The sequence below is a fragment of the Mobula birostris genome, chromosome 2 (assembly GCF_030028105.1).
Source record: "Mobula birostris isolate sMobBir1 chromosome 2, sMobBir1.hap1, whole genome shotgun sequence".
Classification (NCBI taxonomy): Eukaryota; Metazoa; Chordata; class Chondrichthyes; order Myliobatiformes; family Myliobatidae; genus Mobula; species Mobula birostris.
In genome coordinates this window covers 191,705,849-191,729,917 of record NC_092371.1, presented here as the reverse complement: position 1 = coordinate 191,729,917, position 24,069 = coordinate 191,705,849, and the positions used below count along the sequence as shown (strand labels likewise).

Below are 24,069 nucleotides of genomic sequence, written 5' to 3'. Positions count from 1 at the left end.
GTTCCCCAGATCTGGAGTACCTGGTGCTGCTGTGCAGAACCTTTCTAGCTGCCTAGGGAGTTCACAGCTGTGTACATCCCGTCGCAGGCTGATACTGACCTGGCTCTCAAGGAACTGTGCGAGGCCATCAGCAGCCTGGTGACTGCACACCCAGAGGCTGTCTTCATCGTCGCCGGTGACTTTAATCAAGCGTCGCTGACTAAAGTCTCTCCGAAGTTTTGTCAACACATCCAGGTGAGCACACAGGGAGATAGCATACTCAACCATTGCTACTCTCCCTTGAGCAATGCATACAAAGCACTCTTTTGCCCCCCCTCCCACCATTTGGAAAATCATATCACTCCTCTAATTTGCTGTTGCCGAAGTCCAGGCATAAGTTGAAACAAGAGGTGGCCATCGTAAAAACTGCCCACAGTTGGTCCGACCAATCGATGCTACAGGCCTATTTTGATGACCTCAACTCAACTGCAATGTCTTCCATGATGAGGATGTCTCCAATTTCACAGATGGAGTCATGAGTTTCATCCAGAAGTGCATCGAGGGTGTTTTCCCCCAGAAATTGGTCAGGGTCTATCCAAACCAGGATCCCTGGATCAAAAGTTCTGTGCGAGCAGCACTTACCACACAACAGAGAGTTTATGTTGCTGGAGACCAACAGGAGCTCAAGAAATGCAGCTGCAATCTGCGCAAGGTCATCAAGGCAGCAAAACAACAATACAGGGACAAGCTTCGGACACAACTTTCCAGCAACAACACACGCAGCTTATGGCAAGGTCTGCACATGATCGCAGAGTTCAAAGCTAAACGCAGTGGAATTTCCAACATCGCTGCCTCTCTCCCAGATGAGCTAAATCTTTTTTACGCCCGATTCACTGCTGCCCCTGAGGAGACCTACAGCTGACGTGGCTTGCAGCTTGGTCATTGCTGAGGCCGAAGTACGCAGGTGTTTACAGCAGGTGGACAGTCACAAGGCTGCAGGTCCGGACGACATCCCAGGGCGGGTACAGAGGATGAGTGTGGCACAAATGGTAGCCGTGTTTACAGACATTCTGCATAGCATCCTAACACACCTGGAGAAGAAGGATGATTATGTGAGAATGCTGTTCTCGGACTGCAGTTCAGCATTCAACACCATAATTCCATCCAGGCTTGACAGGAAACTCAGAGACCTTGGCCTTGATCCTGCCTTGTGCAGCTGGATCCTGGACTTCCTGTCAGACTGCCAGCAGGTGGTAAGAGTGGGCTCCCTCACCTCCATCCCTCTGACTCTCAACGCAGGAGCCCCTCAGGGCTGTGTACTAAGTCCCCTCCTTTACTCCCTGTTTTCCCATGACTGTGTCGCCACCCACAGCTCTGATCTGCTAATTAAATTTGCCGATGACTCTGCATTGATTGGCCTAATCTCAAACAATAATGAGGTGGCCTACAGAGAAGAAGTCATCACCCTGACACAGTGGTGTCAAGAAAACAACCTCTCCCTCAAGGTCGCAAAAACAAAAGAGCTGGTAGTGGACTACAGGAAGAAAGGAGTCAAACTAACCCCTATTGACATCAATGGATTTGGGGTTGAGAGGGTGAACAGCTTTAAGTTCCTCAGCATAAACATCACCAAAGATCTCACGTGGTCTCTACATACTGGCTGTGTGGTGAAAAAGGCACAACAGCGCCTCTTTCACCTCAGACAGTTGAGGAAGTTTGGTATGGGCCCCCAGATCCTAAGAAATTTCCACAGGGGCACAATTGAGAACATCCTGACTGGCAGGACTCTGCAGAGGGTGGTGCAGACAGCCCAGCGCATCTGTAGGTGTGAACTTCTCACTATTGAGGAAATCTACAAAGACAAGTGTGAAAAAGGGCCTGAAGGATCAATGGGGACCCGAGTCACCCCAACCACAAACTGTTCCAGCTGCTACCATCCGGGAAATGGTACCGCAGTATAAAAGCTAGGACCAACAGGCTCCGGGACAGCTTCTTCCACCAGGCCATCAGACTGATTAACTTATGCTGACACAACTGTATTTCTATGTTACATTGACAGTCCTGTTGCACATACCAAGGGAACCAGCACAGATCCCTTTGATGCACTATTAGTCACAGGCTTCCAATCACATGAGCAAATCTTACATCATGCTCAGTATCCTATAGCCAAGCCACCTTTGGATTTAACATGCCAGCTTGCCTTAATTCCCATGGGCTCTAACCTTAGACCATTGTTCACTATGGTGATCTTATCGAAAGTCTTGATGAAGTACACCTAGACCATATGATCATAAGATATTGGAGCAGAATTAGGCCATTTGGCCCATCGAGTCTGCTCCACAATTTCATCATGGCTGATCTATTTTACCTCTCAGCCACAACCTCCTGCCTTCTCTCCGTATCCCTTCTTACCCTGACCAATCAAGAATTTATCAACCTCTGCCTTAAATATACATACAGACTTGGCCTCTACAGCTGCCTGTGACAAAGAATTGCACAGGTTTACCACTCTCTGGCTAAAGAAATTCCTCCTCATCTCCATTATTAAAGGACACCCCTCTATTCTGAGACTGCGTCCTCTAGTCTTAGACTCTCCCACCTAGGAAACATCCTCTTCACATTCACTCTTTCAAGGCCCTTCACTGTCAAATAGATTTCAATGAGGTCACCCGTCATTCTTCTTAATTCCAGTGAATATAGGCCCAGAGCCATAAAACTTCATATAACAAGCCATGCAATCTTGGAATCATTTCCGTGAACGCCCTTTGAACCCTCTCCAGTTCCAGCACATCCTTTCTAAGCGGTCCAAACTTCCATGTGAGGCCTCAACAGTGCTTTATAAAGTTTCAACATTACATCTTTGCTTTTATATTCTAAAAGACTACATAAACCTCAGTACTCTCCTGAATAATTTTGTTACTTCTTCAAGAAAAATGCTCAATCAAATTAGTCAGAGAGGATTTCCCACCAATAAAACCATGCTGCTTCTCCCAGATGGAAAAAGGTGCCATTTCTTGGATGTTCAGAGAAATTCTTTCTATACTCTTTCAAACTTATTAACATCTTTTCTGTAGATAGGTGACCAAACTGCACACCATTTCTTCTGTCCAATGACATCATGTCACCATTTTCAGAAAAACTAGCAAGTAGTCATATCTACAACTCAGTCATCATCACAGATTATCTAATTGCTGTATTTGTGCTGGTTTGTTGGTTGAACCTTTACTCTGGCATTTTGTGGATAGGCATCTCCCACGGTCCAGCATGTTCTGAATCTGCAGTACAGATTTGTGCTAATTAACTGAGTCCAATTAAGATGTAATATCTAAAATCAAATAAGATCTGTACAAATCTCAAACAAGAGAAAATCTGCAGATGCTGGAAATTCGAGCAACACAAACAAACTGCTGGAGGAACTCAGCAGGCCAGGCAGCATCTAGGAAAAGAGTACAGCCAACGTTTCAGGCCAAAACCCTTCGGCAGGACAGCCGAGATCCTCCAATATTTTGTGTGTGTGCTCTATACTAATCTGTAGCTAATTATGCTGCCAGTGCAACACCTATGCTTTCAGTTGACAGTGCTTCCACCTTATGGAAACTTCTGTTTGCAGGCAATTCTTTGAACTTTTATGTGAGCTGGTAAACCTATTCTGAAAAGGAACGGTTCTCTTGCTCATAGGATGATAATTAGTCAGGGGTGGGTGGGTGGGAGAGAGGAGGCGGAAATAATTTTGGTTATCTGGGTGTTCTGTGATACAGCACCGGTCAAGTCCCAAGGAAGCAGGATTATAAAGTTTCAACCTACAATTCTAATGTGTATTTCATCACTATGTTACTGAAAAGAACTCCCAGACTGAGGGTCAAACTTAATAATTTTTAGTTAATTTAGAACAATTCCAGACATTTGACTGGTCACTTCCCAACACATCATCCAGAGGGGATTTTCTACATCTGATGCAGACTGTACCCTGTAGCTTTCTGTATTGTTCCAGGAACATCTGCCAATGGAAAGCCTGGAGCAACCCAGGAGGAATCAATGGTTAATTCCAAGTCTGGCAAGTTAATTTCTTTCCGTACCCTACCACCTCTCCACCCATATCCATGGCTCTGATACATTCCCCATCCACCCCATCACCCATGACCCCACTTCCTGACCATCATTAAGGAGTCACAGTTACAGCCCTTCAGCTCAACTTATTCACCCTGCCAAGGTGCCCAAGTAAGCCAAGTACCATTTGCTTGCATTTGGCTCACATCCCTCTATACCTTTCCTTTCCACGTGCTTGTCTTCTAAACTTTATAATTGTACCTGTTTCTTTCATATCCTCTGGCAGCTTGTTCCACATTCCACCACCCCCACCCCCCCATAACCCTCTGTGCCATAAACTTGATCCTCAGGTCCTCTTTAAATCTTTACCCATTCATCTCAAACTGACACCCTCCAGATGAAGACTCCCTACCCTCAAATGTCCTGAAATTTGTTTTTGCTGCTGCAGTATGTACAATGCAATACAATAGAGAAAAAAATCCGAATTACAGTAAATATATGTGTTCTAAAAAGCTGAATTAAGTGGGTAGTTAGGACAGCAATTGTGAATGTAAAGTCAACGGATTGTCAAGCCTGGTTTATTAACATCCTGTACTAGCTTTCCATAGCCAGCCTGAACTACAGATCCCCCAACATATAATATGGCTGCAGTTAATGAGGACATAGAATAATTGCCAGTAAGGATAACACATCTGGACAATGCTCAGAGTTGAAAATTGACACTGGAAGATCTTATCCACAAGAAATCAATAACACAGTGCAGACTCTTTAACTAACATAGCAATTGATACACCATTCACTTTTTGTGAGAACTCACAGAAAGTCTATGTTCTACTTAAAAGCTACAATTCACACCAGCAATGGTGACATCATTATTACATCAATGGGACATCATTTTTGTGCAACTTGTGCAATGATGAAAAGAGATTAATGGATCTGATTTTAAGGTTTCTATGTGCAAAGTAGTCATTACATTTCTTACATTAGAAAAACATCTCACAATCCTCACATTGTGATATCATTTAAAAATAAGCAGGTTTTACAATCGTCCAGCATTATTTATTACATCCCATACTCCTGATCTCAACTCCTCTGCAAAATTGAGACACGGGATCTTCTTCCCCACCTGCGTACCATCTGCCACAGCCATCTGGATCTTCTAATAACCTGCCATTTAAATTTTCCTCCCCACTGTCATACTGACATGTCTGCCCATCACCTCCTCTACTGCCTAGATGGAGGAGACATGAAGAGAGAATTATTCAGCTTCCAGTATACTGCACTCCCCCTGTTCCTTTTCTCTCTCCCCCTGAATTACCCAGTCCACATCATCCTGCCTTTTTCACCACCTTCCACTTTCATTTACCTATTTGCCACACATTCCTCACTCTGGCTCCCCCACCTCCCCCGTCCCCCCCTACTCTCCTCCCTCTATTTCAAGCTCCACCTTCCTCTCCTGACAAATTCCTTCATCTTTACCCCTTTGTCACTTTCAACTATCATGCTGTTCTCACTCTCCCTCCCAGCTCCTGTCCTACCTGCATACACCTGTCAGCTTTTGCCCTATTCTCCTCTTCCACCTTTTTTTATATTAGCTCTTCCCTCTACCTTTCAATCCAGATAAAAGATCTCAACCTAAAATGACAACTGTCTAATTTCCCTCCATTTCTAATGGCCTGACCCACTGATTTCCTCCAGCTTTTGCCAGTGGTTTCACAGAATCTGTGCTGTCTGGATGTAATTCATATTAAATCTGGCCAAGGTGTTCACAAGTTCTTGATGGATTGAGAATTTAATAAAAGAGGTCACAAGGAATATGAAGAAAGGAAGGGGTGACATAAAATTTCCGGGGAATGAACACAGTCATTTCTTTCTGCAAAAGCTCAGTAATTTTGTCTAATCTGTAAACCAAGTTGGGTATATACAGAAAATGTGACATTGAAATAAGTACTTGTATTACATTATCATGGAGTCTTTTTTTATTCTATTACAACTTTAAGCAAGTCTACAGGGAGTTTGGCCTCATCATGTAGGACATCAATAGCGTAGCTCCTTAGCAGCCAGCCAGCTAGTTTAAATAATGTTAGCTATGCTGTAATGACACCTGTTAAACTCACCTCAACATGTCTTTTACATTTTAACCCACAATGGACAATAGAAAAGTCACTGTTGCAAACAGTGCAGCGAGCAACACTGTCATTATTTTTGAGGTCGACTGTAAAGCCTGCCCACAGAGAAAACTGATAGGTCTACTTAGCACGAAGAGAGGCCAATCAGGATGCTTGCTCTCGCTCTCGCTCTCCTTTTCAAAAAAATCGATTTCCAGGATATTGTATATAATTTCTGGGCATCAGGGAGCCACTATCAATATGCGAAAGACTCCCGGAACTTCCAGGAGAGGTAGGATGTCTGGATACACAACAGGTCAACAAATGTTTATCATGAGAGAGACTAGTACAAAAAACCTTGTAAGACAAGAGCACCAACACATTGCAAGTTTACCATACATAAGGCCTGCTCTCTTCCCTATTAGACCCAAGCAGAGGAAAGATATTGGGAAGTCCATCTCAGGATTTCCAATGTTGTTTTGGTCATGTGGGCGCTGCACAGTAATTCACTAGTGGGAATGGGATTAATGCTTAGCATCTCTTCTTGATGGTGGTGGGTCAGAGTTGAGATGTGGTCAAAGTGAAAGAATAGTCTGAGTTGGCTACTTCTGAGCCAGATTTGAATGGGGGGGGGGGGGGATCTATCAGAGCCATGTCATAGAACTAAACTCCACAGCTTGTCACCTCCCCTGCCTTTAACAGTTGCTTATGCATGTATCACATCATATTCACTGCAGTTATTGGAGTCTGCTGAAGCATGCACAATTGAGTTTTCTGGAAGTAGCATGGCTTTGGAAATTTCTATACAAATCTGCTACCAAGGGTTATCAAGCCATGTATATGGAAGACCTGAAAATAAATTTGTGATTTTCATTAATAAAGGTGACTGCATTAACTGATCAGTAAAAATATGTCATACTGCAACCATACTTGGTGAGCTGCTGCATAGAATTGCTACATCGGACTAAGATTTTTGTTGCATGCAAACATTTCAGTTAGTATCACCAAACAGCAGTTCAGTAGGGGAATCATGCTTGGTTATTTTTTCCCTTCTCCCTTGGAGCTAGATGCTGTATTGCAGTTCCAGCCCTAAGATCACTCAGCATGAATCAGGGATCAAACCTTTGACCTTCTGGTCTGTAATATTCATCTACAAAGTCAAAAACAAATTCTTTTGTGAATCATTTTGCAAGTTACACGATAAAGTGTTCAACAACTGTAAAACTGCAGTAAAGTAATAAAAATGGTAACAGATATTCTTCCCAAGCCTGATAATTACCTCTGTTGTTCCAAATGTCACAGTCTGAGACTGACCATCAAGGCTTATTCCTCCTTTGGATTCATATTCTCCCTCACTTAACTCATTTTTTTAATCTAGTGACAAAATACATTTTCCCTGATCTCCAAGAATTCCAGGCAAATGATCATTTTTTCCAGTTTAGATACATGACATCAATGAGCTTGATCATGATCATGTAACATCCAAGTTCATGTTTTAAACCCCAACAAGCATGAAGCAAAGCTTTTAGTTCAATTTCAGGCAGACATATTAACATCAGTTTTCATAAAAGTACAGACACAAGAGACTGCAGGTGCTGGAATCTAGAGGAACAAACAATCTATTGGAGAAATTCTGGTCAAGATGGTGCCTGTGTACAATGCTCCTTCGGTTGACATCCTTGGACATCCTTGGCTTTATTGGTAAGAAATGATATTAAATCATTAGAAAGAGGTGATATAGGATCGGAAGGTGCAGAATCTTTATGGGTTGAGCTAAGGAATAGCAGGGGTAAAAGGACTCTGATGGCAGTTATTTATAGGCCTCCAAACAGCTGCAGGGATGTGGACTACAAATTACAACCGGAAATAGAAAAGGCTTGTCAGAAGGGCAATGTTATGATAATTGTGGGGGATTTTAACATGCGAGTAGATTGGAAAAATCAGGTTGACACTGGATCTCAAGAGAGAGAATTTGTAGAATGTCTGCGAGATGGCTTTTTAGAACAGCTTGTTGTTGAGCCCACTAAGGGATTTGCTGTACTGGATTGGGTATTGTGTAATGAACCGGAGGTGATTGGAGAGATTGAGGTGAAGGAACCCTTAGGAGGCAGTGATCATAACATGATTGAGTTCACTGTGAAATTAGAAAAAGAGAAGCCGAAATCTGATGTGTCGGTGTTTCAGTGGAGTAAAGGAAACTACAGTGGCATGAGAGAGGAACTGGCCAAAGTTGACTGGAAAGAGACACTGGCGGGAAGGACGGCAGAGCAGCAGTGGCTGGAGTTTATGCGAGAAATGAGGAAGGTGCAAGACAGGTATATTCCAAAAAAGAAGAAATTTTCGAGTGGAAAAAGGATGCAACCGTGGTTGACAAGAGAAGTCAAAGCCAAAGTTAAAGCTAAGGAGAGGGCATACAAGGAAGCAAAAATTAGTGGGAAGACAGAGGATTGGGAAGTCTTTAAAACCTTACGAAAGAAAACCAAGAAGGTCATTAAGAGAGAAAAGATTAACTATGAAAGGAAACTAGCAAATAATATCAAAGAGGATACTAAAAGCTTTTTCAAGTATATAAAGAGTAAAAGACAGGTGAGAGTAGATATAGGACCGATAGAAAATGATACTGGAGAAATTGTAATGGGAGATGAGGAGATAGCAGAGGAACTGAACAAGTATTTTGCATCAGTCTTCACTGAGGAAGACAGCAGGATACCGGACACTCAAGGGTGGCAGGGAAGAGAAGTGTGCGCAGTCACAATTACGACAGAGAAAGTACTCAGGAAGCTGAATAGGCTAAAGGTCGATAATTCTCCTGGACCAGATGGAATGCACCCTCGTGTTCTGAAGGAAGTAGCTGTGGAGATTGCAGAGGCATTAGCGATGATCTTTCAAAAGTCGATAGATTCTGGCATGGTTCCGGAAGACTGGAAGATTGCAAATGTCACTCCACTATTTAAGAAGGGGGCAAGGAAGCAAAAAGGAAATTATACACCTGTTAGCTTGACGTCAAGGAAGCAAAAAGGAAATTATACACCTGTTAGCTTGATGTCGGTGGTTGGGAAGTTGTTGGAGTCGATTGTCAAGGATGAGGTTACAGAGTACCTGGAGGCATATGACAAGATAGGCAGAATTCAGCATGGATTCCTTAAAGGAAAATCCTGCCTGACAAACCTATTACAATTTTTTAAGGAAATTGCCAGTAGGCTAGACAAGGGAGATGCAGTGGATGTTCTATATTTGGATTTTCAGAAGGTCTTTGACAAGGTGCCACACATGAGGCTGCTTAACAAGATAAGAGCCCACGGAATTACAGGAAAGTTACATACGTGGATAGAGCGTTGGCTGATTGGCAGGAAACAGAGAGTAGGAATAAAGGTATCCTATTCTGGTTGGCTGCCGGCTACCAGTGGTGTTCCACAGGGATCAGTGTTGGGGCCACTTTTTTTTACATTGTACATCAACGATTTGGATTATGGAATAGATGGCTTTGTGGCTAAGTTTGCTGACGATACGAAGATAGGTGGAGGGGCCGGTAGTGCTGAGGAAACGGAGAGTCTGCAGAGAGACTTGGATAGATTGGAAGAATGGGCAGAGAAGTGGCAAATGAAGTACAATGTTGGAAAGTGTATGGTTATGCACTTTGGCAGAAAAAATAAACGGGCAGACTATTATTTAAATGGGGAAAGAATTCAAAGTTCTGAGATGCAACGGGACTTGGGAGTCCTCGTACAGGATTCCCTTAAAGTTAACCTCCAGGTTGAGTCGGTAGTGAAGAAGGCGAATGTAATGTTGGCATTCATTTCTAGAGGAATAGAGTATAGGAACAGGGATGTGATGTTGAGGCTCTATAAGGTGCTGGTGAGACCTCACTTGGAGTACTGTGGGCAGTTTTGGTCTCCTTATTTAAGAAAGGATGTGTTGACGTTGGAGAGGGTACAGAGAAGATTCACTAGAATGATTCCGGGAATGAGAGGGTTAAGATATGAGGAACATTTGTCCGCTCTTGGACTGTATTCCTTGGAGTTTAGAAGAATGAGGGGAGACCTCATAGAAACATTTCGAATGTTAAAAGGCATGGACAGAGTGGATGTGGCAAAGTTGTTTCCCATGATGGGGGAGTCTAGTACGAGAGGGCATGACTTCAGGATTGAAGGGCGCCCTTTCAGAACAGAAATGCGAAAAAATTTTTTTAGTCAGAGGGTGGTGAATCTATGGAATTTGTTGCCACGGGCAGCAGTGGAGGCCAAGTCATTGGGTGTATTTAAGGCAGAGATTTGTAGGTATCTGAGTAGCCAGGGCATCAAAGGTTATGGTGAGAAGGCGGGGCAGTGGGGCTAAATAGGATAAAATGGATCAGCTCATGATAAAATGGCGGAGCAGACTCGATGGGCCGAATGGCCTACTTCTGCTCCTTTGTTTTATGGTCTTATGGTCTTATGGACAGATCATGAAACCATGTATTTCACTTCTTCTATGTCTTTTATGTTTGTTTTTCCTCCTCATGTGATTCTGGAACTGTTGGTGCCTGTGATTTGCAGACTGGAGATCGTTTGGGTGCTTCAGCGCTTTGTAGTCTCCAAGGGGATTCTGGGAGACAGAGACAGTGTGGGCAAACTTCATGGAAGGAAGGCTGCAAAACGGTGTGGTCGTTGGCGGGGGGGGGGGTTGGTGAGCCAATGTTAAGACTCCATTTCACTGATTAAAGGTTCTACTGTTGTCAATTAAAACGAGGGAGATTGAAGCATTGAGGTGAATGTGGAGGGTGAGCACCAGCTGCTTGCCTTTTGATTGCTCTGTACCAGAGAGGGAACAGTCTGCTGCTGAGCTTGGAGAGTGTTACCCAGGTTTTCTGCATCTTGGATGTGCACATGGACTACAGACTTTTTTTTAAAGTCTTACAGCTTTTATCTTCTGTGCTTTTTGCCTAACTTTCCTGTTTTTTTGTGCTGAGAGAAGGGATTTGGGGGTTGATGTGCCTGTTCCGTTTTTATTCATTTTTTGTGCAGGAAGTGGGAGGGGGGTGGATTTTAGGGGTTGATGATTGTGGTTGGTTTCTTGGCTACCTGGAGAAGAAGAATTTCAAGTTGTAGACTTTGATAATAAATGAGCCTTTGAAATCAATGCGTCAAGCAGCATCTTTTGGAGGAGGAACTGTTAATATTTCCGGTCAAAACACATTAGCAGTGTTGTTACACAGAGGGAATATAAATTGCACAATTATCTTGATTCCATGTATCTTTTTTCTGTTTGTACAGTATTTTGTGTTGCACATTTACTGTGGGTTTCAGTAATTTGTCACATGGGTTAGGGCGTGGTACAAGCAAATTATTATATAATTAAATGAGTAAGTATATTCATTCTTTATCTTAGTTAGTCAGGTTAGTTTAGTTAGAGGCAACTGGGGATGATTTTTTTTGTTGACCATTTAATTAAGATAATTTGTACACTAATTAACCTTATCAGACTTGCATTTCTATAATGCTCTATTACTACTCCGAGGTGCATCTTAAAACCAATTTTAAATGTATTTTTATTTCACTTGTGGCCTGTTATTCAAGGAAAACATCAGATCAAAAGTCAAGAAACTTATCCCTTGTCCACTTTAAATTTCTGTTTCTGAAGGAGGCTTATTTGGTCTGTTTTTCTGTCAAGCAGAGTTTGATGATGCTTTCAGGAGTGAGATGGATTGGCTAGTTGAGTGGTGTCACATTCAGCGTCAGCAGGACTAAGGAATTAATTGCGATCTTCAGAAAGGGGAAGTTGGGAGGACATGCACCAATCGTTACTGAGGGGGGAAATCAGTGGTGAAAATGGTGAGCAGCTTCAAGTTTGTGAGCATCAGCATCTCAGAGAATCTATCCTGGGTCCAACACAATGATGTAATCATGAAGAAGGCACGTCAGCGGCTTTACTTCATCAGGAGTTTCAAAATGATTGGCATGTCATCAAAGTGACAAATTTCTTTAGATGTATGGTGGAGAACATTCTGACTGGTGAGATCACAGCCTGGAAGGGTGGCTCCAATACACTAGATTGCAAGAGGCTCCAAAGTATTGTAGACAAGGGCACAAATCTCCTAACCACCTCGGCAAGGAAGCATCCATCAAAAAGGACCCTCTGCATCTGGGACATGTTTGCTGCTCATTATTATCGTCATGAGGTACAAGGGCTTGAAGATCCACATTCAATTATTTACAAACAGCTTCTTCCTCTTCACCATAAAATTTCTCAACAGTCGATGAACACTACCTTAATATTCCTTTTTATGAGTTATTTTGTAATTTATGGTACAGGTTTCCCCCGCCATCCGAAGGTAGAGCGTTCCAATGAAACGGTTCGTAAGCCAAAACGTCGTAAAGTGAAGAAGCAATTACCATTTATTTATATGGGAAAATTTTGTGAGCGTTCGCAGACCCAAAAATAACCTACCAAATCATGCCAAATAACACATAAAACCTAAAATAACAGTAGCATATAGTAAAAGCAGGAATGATATGATTAGTACACAGCCTATATAAAGTAGAAATATTTTTCCACAATCATTATTGAACTGTTCTCCGTAGCGAAAATCTCACACAAGTGCCGTCGGCAGGAAATTTCACGCAAGCGCTATTGGCAAAAACATGGCGCAAACACTCTCCAGTAACCTTTAAGCTATGAAACTGCCAAATCATACCAAATAACACATAAAAATACACAGCCGATATGAAGTAGAAATAATGTACGTACAGTGTAGTATCACTTACTGGAATTGGGAAGACAGCGCCAAGCACACTGATGATGGTGTGTTAGACTGAGTCATTGCAGGTTGGCTGGTGCAGTAGCCCCCACCCTCCAGGCCGCCGAGCAATACATTGCCGCGAGGCACGCAGGGGTCGACAGCCGGGAGGCACCCAGCATATCTTTAGGAAAAAAGCCGAAATAAACAAGCTAATTAATTAGGTGCTGCCTGGCACGTAATTGTCGGCCCAGATCAGCGCTGATTGCCAATTGCATCGCCTTTGATCTGGGCCGACATTTACGTGTGGGGTGGCACCTAATTAATTAGCATGTTTATTTCGGCTTTTTTCTTAAAGATGTGCTGTGTGTCTCCCGGCTACCGCTGCATTCTCCGCGAATCGGTACAGTATCTGTCCGCAGCCTGGGGGTTGGGGTGGTGGGACACGGGGGTGTCAATTCATCGTCGATCAGGGCAGGCAGCTCATCTTCTCCTATGACTGCCTGCCTTGATGTCGAAGGTCGAGGTTCATCATCTGCTGTGGCTGATGTGGAAGGCTTGCTTGACTGCTGAGCCTTGCACATTTTCCTATCACACAGTTGTTTGTAAGGACTCAAACCATCCTGCAAATATCCCCTAAACCGACGTACCCTTTCAAAATTAAAGTCGTACTTTATCATTGCAGCGAAAATCTCATGTAGTTGCTTCACTTTCGCTACTGCATTCGGTTTCAATTGTTATCCTTTCCTCTTCCAATTGCATCAGCTCTTCATCTATCAGTTCTTGGTCATGGGATGCCAAAACCTCTTCACCATCATCTTCGTCAGCCTCCACAAGCCAAACTCACTTCGTCCTTACTTCATTCACCATGATTGGATCGCTTAATTATGTCCAGTTTTACACTAAGTGTAACACCCTTACAAGCTCTTTTAGGCTTTTCCCACACCATAGAACTCATCTTGCAAACGGCTGCTCACGGGCTCGTGTTAAAGCAATGTCGGCGAGAATGCAGTTCTGAATCTGGGGAGAGCGGCTGCTCGGGGAGCACGCTGCCTTTTATCGCGCGCTGATTTTTTTCACGCGCTGAATTTTTTTATCGCACGCTGCTTTTTTTCGTAACAGTGAAAACACCTTCTGAAAGTGAAAACAGGGTACTAATGTAGGTCTTTCGTAACAGTGAGGTTTCGTAAAGCGAACGTCTGAAAAGCGGGGGACACCTGTAACTGTTAGGCCTTTACTGTCACAAAACAACCAAATTTCACATTATATGTCAGCGATAATAAATCCAATGCTGATTCTGTTGTAATGAAGTTATCTGTATGGATGGCATGCAAAACAGTTTCTCATTATCATTCTACTAATTTATCCTAAAAATTTGGAAGACTAGTTTGCTCTTCAGTGCTGATCAGAGTAAATTATCTCCCTCTTAGCATACTCCAGAAGTCAACAATATTAAAATGAGTAGAAGTCAAGTGTATACCAATCCTCATAGAGGGATCAGAAGTGGAGAGAGTGAGCAGTTTCAAGTTCCGGGGTGTCAAGATCTCTGAGGATCTTACCTGGTCCGAACATATCTATGTAGTTATAAAGAAGATAAGGCAGCGGCTATACTTTATTAGAAGTTTGAAGAGATTTGGCACGTCAACAAATACACTCAAAAACTTCTGTAGCTATACCGTGGAGAACATTCTGACAGGCTGCATCACTGTCAGGTATGGAGGGACTACTGCACAGGACCAAAAGAAGCTGCAGAAGGTTGTAAATCTAGTCAGCTCCATCTTGAGTACTAGCCTACAAAGTACCCAGAAGCCTGAAGGCACACACTCAGCGATTCAAGAACAGCTTCTTTCCCTCTGCCATCTGATTCTTAAATAGATCTTGAATCTTTGGACACTACCTCACTTTTTTTAATATACAGTATTTCTGTTTTTGTACGTTTTTAAAAATCTATTCAATATACGTATATTGTAATTGATTTACTTGTTTATTTATTATTATTTTTATTTTGTTTTTTCTCTCTCTGCTAGATTATGTATTGCGTTGAACTGCTGCTGCTAAGTTAGCAAATTTCATGTCACATGCCGGCGATAATAAACCTGATTCTGAAATGCAACCGTAATGCCGCAGAACCAATCTAAACTCCCATGATCAAATACGCGATGAATTCAACATCACTGGTGTTAGTTTATCATAATTACATTTCCATTCAACCCAGAGAGGAGAACAAAGTGGCTGTAAATGTCATTCTTTCATTTGTGACAGAAAAAGTATTTGCTGGGTCATGTTGCCCTAACGAAACAACAGTTAGTTGCACTGGTAAACTAAGTCAGGAAAAACAAAATCAGATAACACGCCAAGAAATCCAAAATGTAAAAAATGTGTAACATTGCACAGAAAATCTACAGCACAATAACCACATTTACTGGAGGACAAATATCTTGAAGTATTGTTAACTGTTTGCTCAAATCTAAGACCTTGCTTTGCCTATCAAACTGAAAGCAATTTAAGAAGCTAGAAATCAAGTAATGAGGTGCCCATAGAAGGAGATTGTTTATTAGATTTCTCCCACAAAGCAAGCTAGATTTTTATGACATGTACATGAAAGCTAAAAAAAATTATGGAATGTACTCTAGTTGTCACAATTTATCATTCACTTTACAATAATTAAATGAGGAATTAATGTCAAGGCAACCTACCGTTGACCTAGCCTCCTGTAATGCTCAGGAACAGATTCTTGAAATGTTATCTATTGGAAAAGCTTTTCTCTGTCAGGGTAGTGTTGGTGATTTGCAGCAAAGCAGATTCAGAAGGATGCACTGACCAAGATGGGTTCCAGTTTAAGATGAAGCTGGTGAACTTCAGCGACTGGCTGGTGGCTAACAAAATAAGGATAACAACTAAGTACTTTGTTAACCACACTTTTCCTGGTAAATGATCATCGCAAGTAATAGTCTGCAAGTTCCCTTTGAGCTTAGAAGCAATTCACTGTGGCAAACTCGAAGCAAAGTGAGGCAACGGGCCCACTGACAAGAGCGTGGAAGAGCATGAAAGGTTAGGCAGAGGCCGAGTAGAAGCTTTGGGAGTCCAAGCTCCAGTGCATATTGATGGTACTGAAGGCAATGTTCGGACGGAGAGTTAAACACTGAGCCAGATTGAAAAGGCCAATGTGTTGGAGCCTGAGGTGTGGTGGGGCCCAGTTCAGATCACTTCTCCACAGTGTTTACTCTGTTCAGCACTGAACAATGGGGTCTCTTGCGGACTTCAGTTCAGAAGCACTATTTGCTTGCAGTTACTGTTTGCATGATGCTTTTTACATTGCACATTAGGTGCTAGATGGTCTTTTTATTATAGGTTATTTTATTCTTTTATTTTTGTAAATAAAGGGGATGGCATTTTTTCAAGAGACAGGGTGAGAAGATGAATAGTCCAGATAGCTGTGAGAGTCAGTAGGTTTCATTCCAGGCCATCCCCTTCTCGCAATTCCTCCGTCTCCGCCGCATCTGCTCTCAGGATGAGGCTTTTTATTCCAGGCCATCCCCTTCTCGCAATTCCTCCGTCTCCGCCACATCTGCTCTCAGGATGAGGCTTTTCATTCCAGGATGAGGGAGATGTCCTCCTTTTTTAAAGAAAGGGGCTTCCCTTCCTACGCTATCAACTCTGCTCTCAAACACGTCTCCCCCATTTCATGTACATCTGCTCTCACTCCATCCTCCCACCACCCCACTACGAATAGGGTCCCCCTGATCCTCACCTACCACCCCACCAGCCTCCGGGTCCAACATATTATTCTCCGTAACTTCCGCCACCTCCAACGGGATCCCACCACTAAGCACATCTTTCCCTCCCACCCTCTCTCTGTTTTCCACAGGGATCGCTCCCTACGCGACTCCCTTGTCCATTCGTCCCCCTCATCCTTCCCCACTGATCTCCCTCCTGGCACTTATCCTTGTAAGCGGAACAAGTGCTACACGTGCCCTTACACTTCCTCTCTTACCACCATTCAGAGCCCCAGACAGTCCTTCCAGGTGAGGCAACACTTCACCTGTGAGTCGGCTGGGGTGATATACTGCGTCCAGTGCACCTGATGTGGCCTTCTATATATTGGCGAGACCCGACGCAGACTGGGAGACCGCTTTGCTGAACACCTACGCTCTGTCCACCCGAGAAAGCAGGATCTCCCAGTGGCCACACATTTTGATTCCACATCCCATTCCCATTCTGATATGTCTATCCACGGCCTTCTCTACTGTAAAGATGAAGCCACACTCAGGTTGGAGGAACAACACCTTATATTCCGTCTGGGCAGCCTCCAACCTGATGGCATGAACATCGACTTCTCTAACTTCCGCTAATGCCTCACCTCCCCCTCGTACCCCATCCGTTATTTATTTTTATACACACATTCTTTCTCTCACTCTTCTTTTTCTCCCTCTGTTCCTCTGACTATACCCCTTGCCCATCCTCTGGGTTCCCCCTGCCTTGTCTTTCTCCCCGGACCTCCTGTCCCATGATCCTCTCATATCCCCTTTGCCAATCACCTGTCCAGCTCTTGGCTCCATCCCTCCCCCTCCTGTCTTCTCCTATCATTTTGGATCTCCCCCTCCCCCTCCCACTTTCAAATCCCTTACTCACTCTTCCTTCAGTTAGTCCTGACAAAGGGTCTCGGCCTGAAACGTCGACTGCACCTCTTCCTAGAGATGCTGCCTGGCCTGCTGCGTTCACCAGCAACTTTGATGTGTATTGCTTGAAATTCCAGCATCTGCAGAATTCCTGTTGTTTGCATTCTTTATACATGAGTTTTTTTGGGTGTCTTTGTTTCGTGGCTACCGGTTAGGAGATGAATTTCAAGGTTGTATAATGTATACATAATTTGATAATAAATTAACTTTGAACTTTTAAGAAGTTGCATGCTTTTGTTTGATCATATTCTTACCTACGCTCTCAGCTCTTTGTGTGGTCTCATTATAGGCTCATCACTTGATCAGCTGGTTCAGGGAAACAATGAAAGCAAGTCTCACCTGTTGCTTATTAGCTTCATTGTTCAGCTTCTCTGAAGGGAATCTGACAAATTCTGAATGGATTTAGTGTCAGTTGGCAGTAAAAGAACATAGTTTATCTCCACATCTCAGTCATGTTCCCCCAAATGAAGTCACAAAGAAACTACAAATGAAAAGTCCAGCTGTCCAGAAACAGAAATTGTTCAAAAATTACATTTTCAGAAGTTCAGCTAGCCACCAGTACACCAGTTTTGCCACTTCATTTGTACGGCACACCAGTCTGGTTCACAAATTCGGAATTAACCCAACCCGACCCAAAAGGCGTGACCTGACTTTTGAAGCATATAATACGAAGAATATCTGGCAAGTACATAATGCAATATATTTTTCCAAAGGACAATAGCAACTAGCATCTAAGTTGTGGTGACAGTGGTAAAAATCAGCGGAAACCTACAAAGGGTGATTGGTAAGTTCGTGGCCGAGGGCAGAAGGAGTCAATTTTAGAAAACCTAACACATTTATTTTTCAACATAGTCCCCTCCTATATTTACACACTTAGTCCAGCAGTCGTGGAGCATACGGATCTTGGACCTCCAGAAAGTGCCACAGCAAGGGTGATTGATAAGTTCGTGGCCTAAGGTAGAAGGAGATGAGTTATACAGCTCCCACTATATGCACATGCAGTTCAACGCTTTGAGTGATTATGCAGAAAGTTTGAAGTTAATAACTCATCTCCCTCTACCTTAGGCCACGAAAGTATCAATCACCCCCTGATGAGTCATTAACTTCAAACTTTCTGCATAATCACTCAAAGAGTTGAACTGCATGTGCATGTAACGAAAGCCGTATAACTCATCTCCTTCTACCTTTGGCCACGAATCTATCAATCATCCCAGCTGTGGACACTTCCTGGAGGTCCAAGATCCGTATGCTCCACGACCGCTGGACTAAGTGTGTACAAGTAGGAGGGGACTACATTGAAAAATAAATGTGCTAGGTTTTCTAAAATTTACTCCTTCTACCTTAGGCCACAAACTTATCAATCACCCCTCGTATATGGTCTAAAGGAAAGCAGATAAATTCCACATGAAAATGCAGGTCAGGTGAAGATCAAACCCTGAACACTGCAGTTGTGGGATGTAGCACTGCATTCAGTGCCACTGTAATTCATCCAAATTATTAATGTTCAAGTTGTATCACCTTTACATTTTCTAACCAACAGGCAATAAGGCAGATTACTCCAAATAGTTAATCATGTTTTAAGTAGTAATTCCAATGTTAATTTTAAATCTTCATTGTCCTGTCTTGATCACCTACTCAGAAGGAATATTCTAACTGACTTATCATATATATTTCATATTTTACGTGTATTAATAAGAGTTTTGTCAACTGAATAAACATGAACTGCATTTTAATCGATCTTATTTTGTATTTGTTGCTCATCTCACCAGCTTCTCCAAATTATGATTTTTCTTTTGGCTGCAATCCAAGACCATTCTCTAAACATGACCTGTCCAATGAATTGTAAAACTGAAACATAACCTCTGCAGCCTAACTATTATGGTTATTAATTACAACTTTTCAATTTGCCCTGTCATGGATTCAAGGTTGTGTCACTGCCAGAATCCTTCCTGCACTTAGTAACACAACCCTGGCTAGAAATCCATTATTCAATCTAATACATCACAGGTCCAATGATATATCTGTATTCCTTTACTCCTTCCTGTAATTTAAAACCACCAGTCCAACAGAGGTAGGCATTCTTCTTAAAGGATAAAATATTCAACTCTGTCCTGATGAGAACTTCTGCCTATTCAGAAAATTGAATTGAAAAATTTCCAATCAAACTCCAGCTGGGAAAAGACTTAGAAATTCCTAATAAAAAGCAGCATCATGAAATTAGATTTTCTACGAAGTAAAGAACATTTAAAATTAATTCGTAGTTCACATATTGATTAAGATGCTTCAGAATACTAATTGAAACTAAATGCATCTAGGTTGGCAGAGAATTACTTTGTTCACTCTAACCCATGCTCAAAGTTGCATTGCAAACAGTTAAAATAAAGGTTGGGTACTGATACTTCTGAAATTCTAAAATGCATTCCAAAGGTCTGTGACCAAGTCAAATTATATACTCTTAGCAAGTTCGGCCAAGCAAGTTTGAACTAAACTTAAGACCTCCATTTCAACTTGTAAGCCCTAGAAAAGCTGACTTCCACCCCCATCCTCACCAGAACAACCATATGCTTACTAATGCCAGAAATTTCTGCCATGCTCTGAAACAAGAATATTGGAGAGACAATGTTAGTATTTTAAAGTTGTGTGATTGCTATCGGTCCATCATTACAGAAATATAAATGCTACTTGAAATAAAGTGAATAAATTGGTGACAACCACTGCTTAAATGTCAGAGAAGTATATTGCTACAACTTGAGTAGTGCAGGTTTAAGTCATTATGATTGCCATTAAAGTGAAAGTCACGCAGAAGTAGTCTATATATACTTAAACATAAAAAAAATTTCATGCAGCTGATTCCTATTTTACTTACATGCGTGATGGATATTCATTTCCTGGCCCAGGGGTCTCATGTTTTGCAAAGCTCGCTTTCTAAACTCAGCAGCTATCACTTGTACAATCAAACAAATGTAAATAAACTTCCAACTATATCGTTTGTTAGCTTCTGGTCATAAATGGGAGTTAGTCTTCAGTTCTCAAAATGTAAATGGAAAGCTAAAACAAAAATGGTCATAGAACAGCCTTGCAAACAAGCTCAATAAATAGCAGACGCTCAGTCTGTAGAAAGTAAAATGTAGTTCGCTGCACCTGGTTTATTACTGTTCAAGAGACAATGGGTTATTTAACTTGGCTTGTTTGAAAACCGACAAACTGCATTAAGTTGCTTGGTTCAAGGAAACTTCCCACCAGATGGATAATATAATTTAACATATCAATAACTGGTCTATTAACATTGGAACTTTTATGTGCTCCACTCTCTCCACACTAATCACAACCTCACCATCAAACCTTCTGACAATGAGCGGTCTTCTAGTCTGGCAGATTGATCTCAATCTTGCTGAGGATAGTGTCAATTCTATGACACCTCCTCCTACTAACCCCTTGAATAGGACCCCACTAAGGGGCATCAGGCCATTGCCTCCACACCATCACCAACTTCAACTCTGGAGATCTCCCGTCCACTGCCACCTACTTCATATTTCCTGTAACCTACACTGCCCTCTTCTACCTCCTACCGAAGATCCACAATCCTAACTGTTCCAGTACGCAAACAACAGGAACTCTGCAGATGCTGGAAATTCAAGCAACACACATAAAAGTTGCTGGTGAACGCAGCAGGTCAGGCAGCATCTGTAGGAAGAGGTGCAGTCGACGTTTCAGGCCGAGACCCTTCGTCAGGACTAACTGAAGGAAGAGTGAGTAAGGAATTTGAAAGTTGGAGGGGGAGGGGGAGATACAAAATGATAGGAGAAGACAGGAGGGGGAGGGATGGAGCCAAGAGCTGGACAGTTGATAGGCAAAAGGGGTACGAGAGGATCATGGGACAGGAGGTCCGGGAAGAAAGACAAGGGGGGGAGACCCAGAGGATGGGCAAGGGGTATATTCAGAACTACAGAGGGAGAAAAAGGAGAGTGAAAGAAAGAATGTGTGTATAAAAATAAGTAACAGATGGGGTACGAGGGGGAGGTGGGGCATTAGCGGAAGTTAGAGAAGTCAATGTTCATGCCATCAGGTTGGAGGCTACCCAGTCGGAATATAAGGTGTTGTTCCTCCAACCTGCGTGTGGCTTCATCTTTACAGTAGAGGAGGCCGTGGATAGACATGTCAGAATGGGAATGGGATGTGGAATTAAAATGTGTGGCCACTGGGAGATCCTGCTTTCTATCCGCCAGAAGACCGCTTTGCTGAACACCTACGCTCTGTCCGCCAGAAGACCGCTTTGCCGAACACCTACGCTCTGTCTGCCAGAAGACCGCTTTGCCGAACACCTACGCTCTGTCCGCCAGTAGACCGCTTTGCTGAACACCTACGCTCTGTCCGCCAGAGAAAGCAGGATCTCCCAGTGGCCACACATTTTAATTCCACATCCCATTCCCATTCTGACATGTCTATCCACGGCCTCCTCTACTGTAAGGATGAAGCCACACTCAGGTTGGAGGAACAACACCTTATATTCCGTCTGGGTAGCCTCCAACCTGATGGCATGAACATCGACTTCTCTAACTTCCGCTAATGCCCCACCTCCCCCTCGTACCCCATCTGTTACTTATTTTTATACACACATTCTTTCTCTCACTCTCCTTTTTCTCCCTCTGTAGTTCTGAATATACCCCTTGCCCATCCTCTGGGTCTCCACTCCCCCCCCCGTCTTTCTTCCCGGACCTCCTGTCCCATGATCCTCTCATATCCCTTTTGCCTATCACCTGTCCAGCTCTTGGCTCTATCCCGCCCCCTCCTGTCTTCTCCTATCATTTTGGATCTCCCCCTCCCCCTCCAACTTTCAAATCTCTTACTCACTCTGCCTTCAGTTAGTCCTGACGAAGGGTCTCGGCCTGAAACGTCGACTGCACCTCTTCCTAGAGATGCTGCCTGTCCTGCTGCGTTCACCAGCAACTTTTATGTGTGTTGTTCCAGTACGCTCATTATTTCTGCCAGCTCCTGCCCCACTGAACACATGTCCACATACCTCAACCCAGTCCCTCCTTACCTACATCTGTAACACTTCACACACACTCTATCACTTCAATCACTTTCTGTTCCCTGCCTCTAATCGTCTTACTGTCACTACGGACATCCAGTCCACGTACACTTCCATCCTCCATCAGGAAGGCCTTAAAGCCCTCCACTTCTTTCTGGGCAACAGACCTAACCAGTTCTTCTCCAACCCTTCTCTGCCTGGCAGAACTGGTTCTCACCCTCAACAATTTCTTTTGGCTCCTTCCACTTTCTCCAAACCCAAGGACAGCTATCAGCAACCACATGAGCTCCAGCTATGACTGCTTTTTGTTGGCTATGTGGAACAATTCATGTCTCAAGTTTATACTGGCAATGCTCTCCAATTCGTTCTCTGCTATTCTGATTACCTGCATTGGTACTGTTTCAGTCAACTGTGCTGAGCTCAATTTCATTAATCTTGCCTCCAATTCCTACCTTCCCTCAAATTTACTTTGCCCATCTCTGACCTCTCAATCCTTTCCCAAGCTCTCTGTCTCCATCTCTGGAAATTGACTATCTACTGACAGCTTTTACAAACCTAGTGACTCTCACAAGTATCTTGGTTACATCACTTCCCATCCTGTCACTTCAAAAAATGTAATTTCTGATCCTCAGTCCTTCCATCTCTATTGCACCTATTCTCAGGGTGAGACTTTTCATTCCTGAACATCAGGAATATCCTCTTTTTTTTCCCCAAAGAATGGGTTTCTCCTTGCACTACCATTGATGCTGCCCTCATGCCCATCTCCTCCATTTCCCACACATCTGCGTTCAACCCATTGTCTCACTATCATAACAAAGATAGGGTTCCCCTTGTCTTTACCTGTCACCCTACAAGCATGTCAATCTCTATAACTTTCACCATCTCCAATGGAACCTTATCATAAAGCATATCTTTCCCTCCACCCCTCTCCACTTTCCGTAGGGATAAATGTCCACTCGTTCCTCCCCACTGATCTCACGCTGCAAGCGTGACAACTGCCACACCTGTCTCTACAGCTCACCACTATTCGGGGCCCCAAACACTCATAACAAGTGCGGCAAAACTTCACCTGTGAGTTTGTCAGGGTCATCTATCATTGTATCCAGTCCTCCTGGTGCACCTTCTCCTACATTGGTGAGACGCAACGTAGATTGCAGGGATTGCTTCTTTAAGCAACTTCACTCAGTCTGCCACAAAATGCAGAATCTCCCAGTAGCCATGCCCTTCTGTTTGACTTCACTTTCCCATTGTGACACCTCAAGCTCAGGTAGCCTCCAACCTGATGATATAGACATCAATTTCTCTATGTTCTAGTAATTACTCCCCACTGTTCCTTTTTCCCATTCCCCAATCTGGTTACCTTCTCACTTTCTCTTCTCCTCACTGCCCTGCCCATTCCTTCCCTCTTGTTTCCCTCTTCCTTCCCTTTACATCATTTCCCAATGTTCTCTCCTATTAGATGCCTTTTTCAGCCTTTAACTCTTCCACCTATCACTCCCCACACTCATA

General features: G+C 43.1%; 2 protein-coding genes across 29 annotated transcripts in view; one reads left to right on the top strand and one right to left on the bottom strand.

The window, feature by feature from the left end:
* Positions 1 to 24,069, bottom strand: part of LOC140193984 (protein GREB1-like) — a 458,873-nt gene that overhangs the window by 318,221 nt on the left and 116,583 nt on the right. The window lies entirely within an intron of this gene.
* Positions 1 to 24,069, top strand: part of LOC140193986 (uncharacterized) — a 62,612-nt gene that overhangs the window by 5,360 nt on the left and 33,183 nt on the right. For 4 of the 15 annotated variants that reach the window (XR_011885014.1, XR_011885012.1, XR_011885011.1 and 1 more), the window contains exons 2-3: positions 10 to 234; positions 3,971 to 7,835. Coding sequence is in view for 9 of the 15 variants with exons in the window: in XM_072251268.1 (XP_072107369.1) it covers positions 7,938 to 10,469 (2,532 nt within the window). In the remaining 6 variants the exon portion in view is untranslated. Of the gene's footprint in view, positions 1 to 9; positions 235 to 3,970; positions 11,249 to 11,786; positions 13,045 to 24,069 lie in introns of those variants that run through there. The other 11 variants (XR_011885013.1, XR_011885009.1, XM_072251268.1 and 8 more) reach the window with 11 other exon arrangements.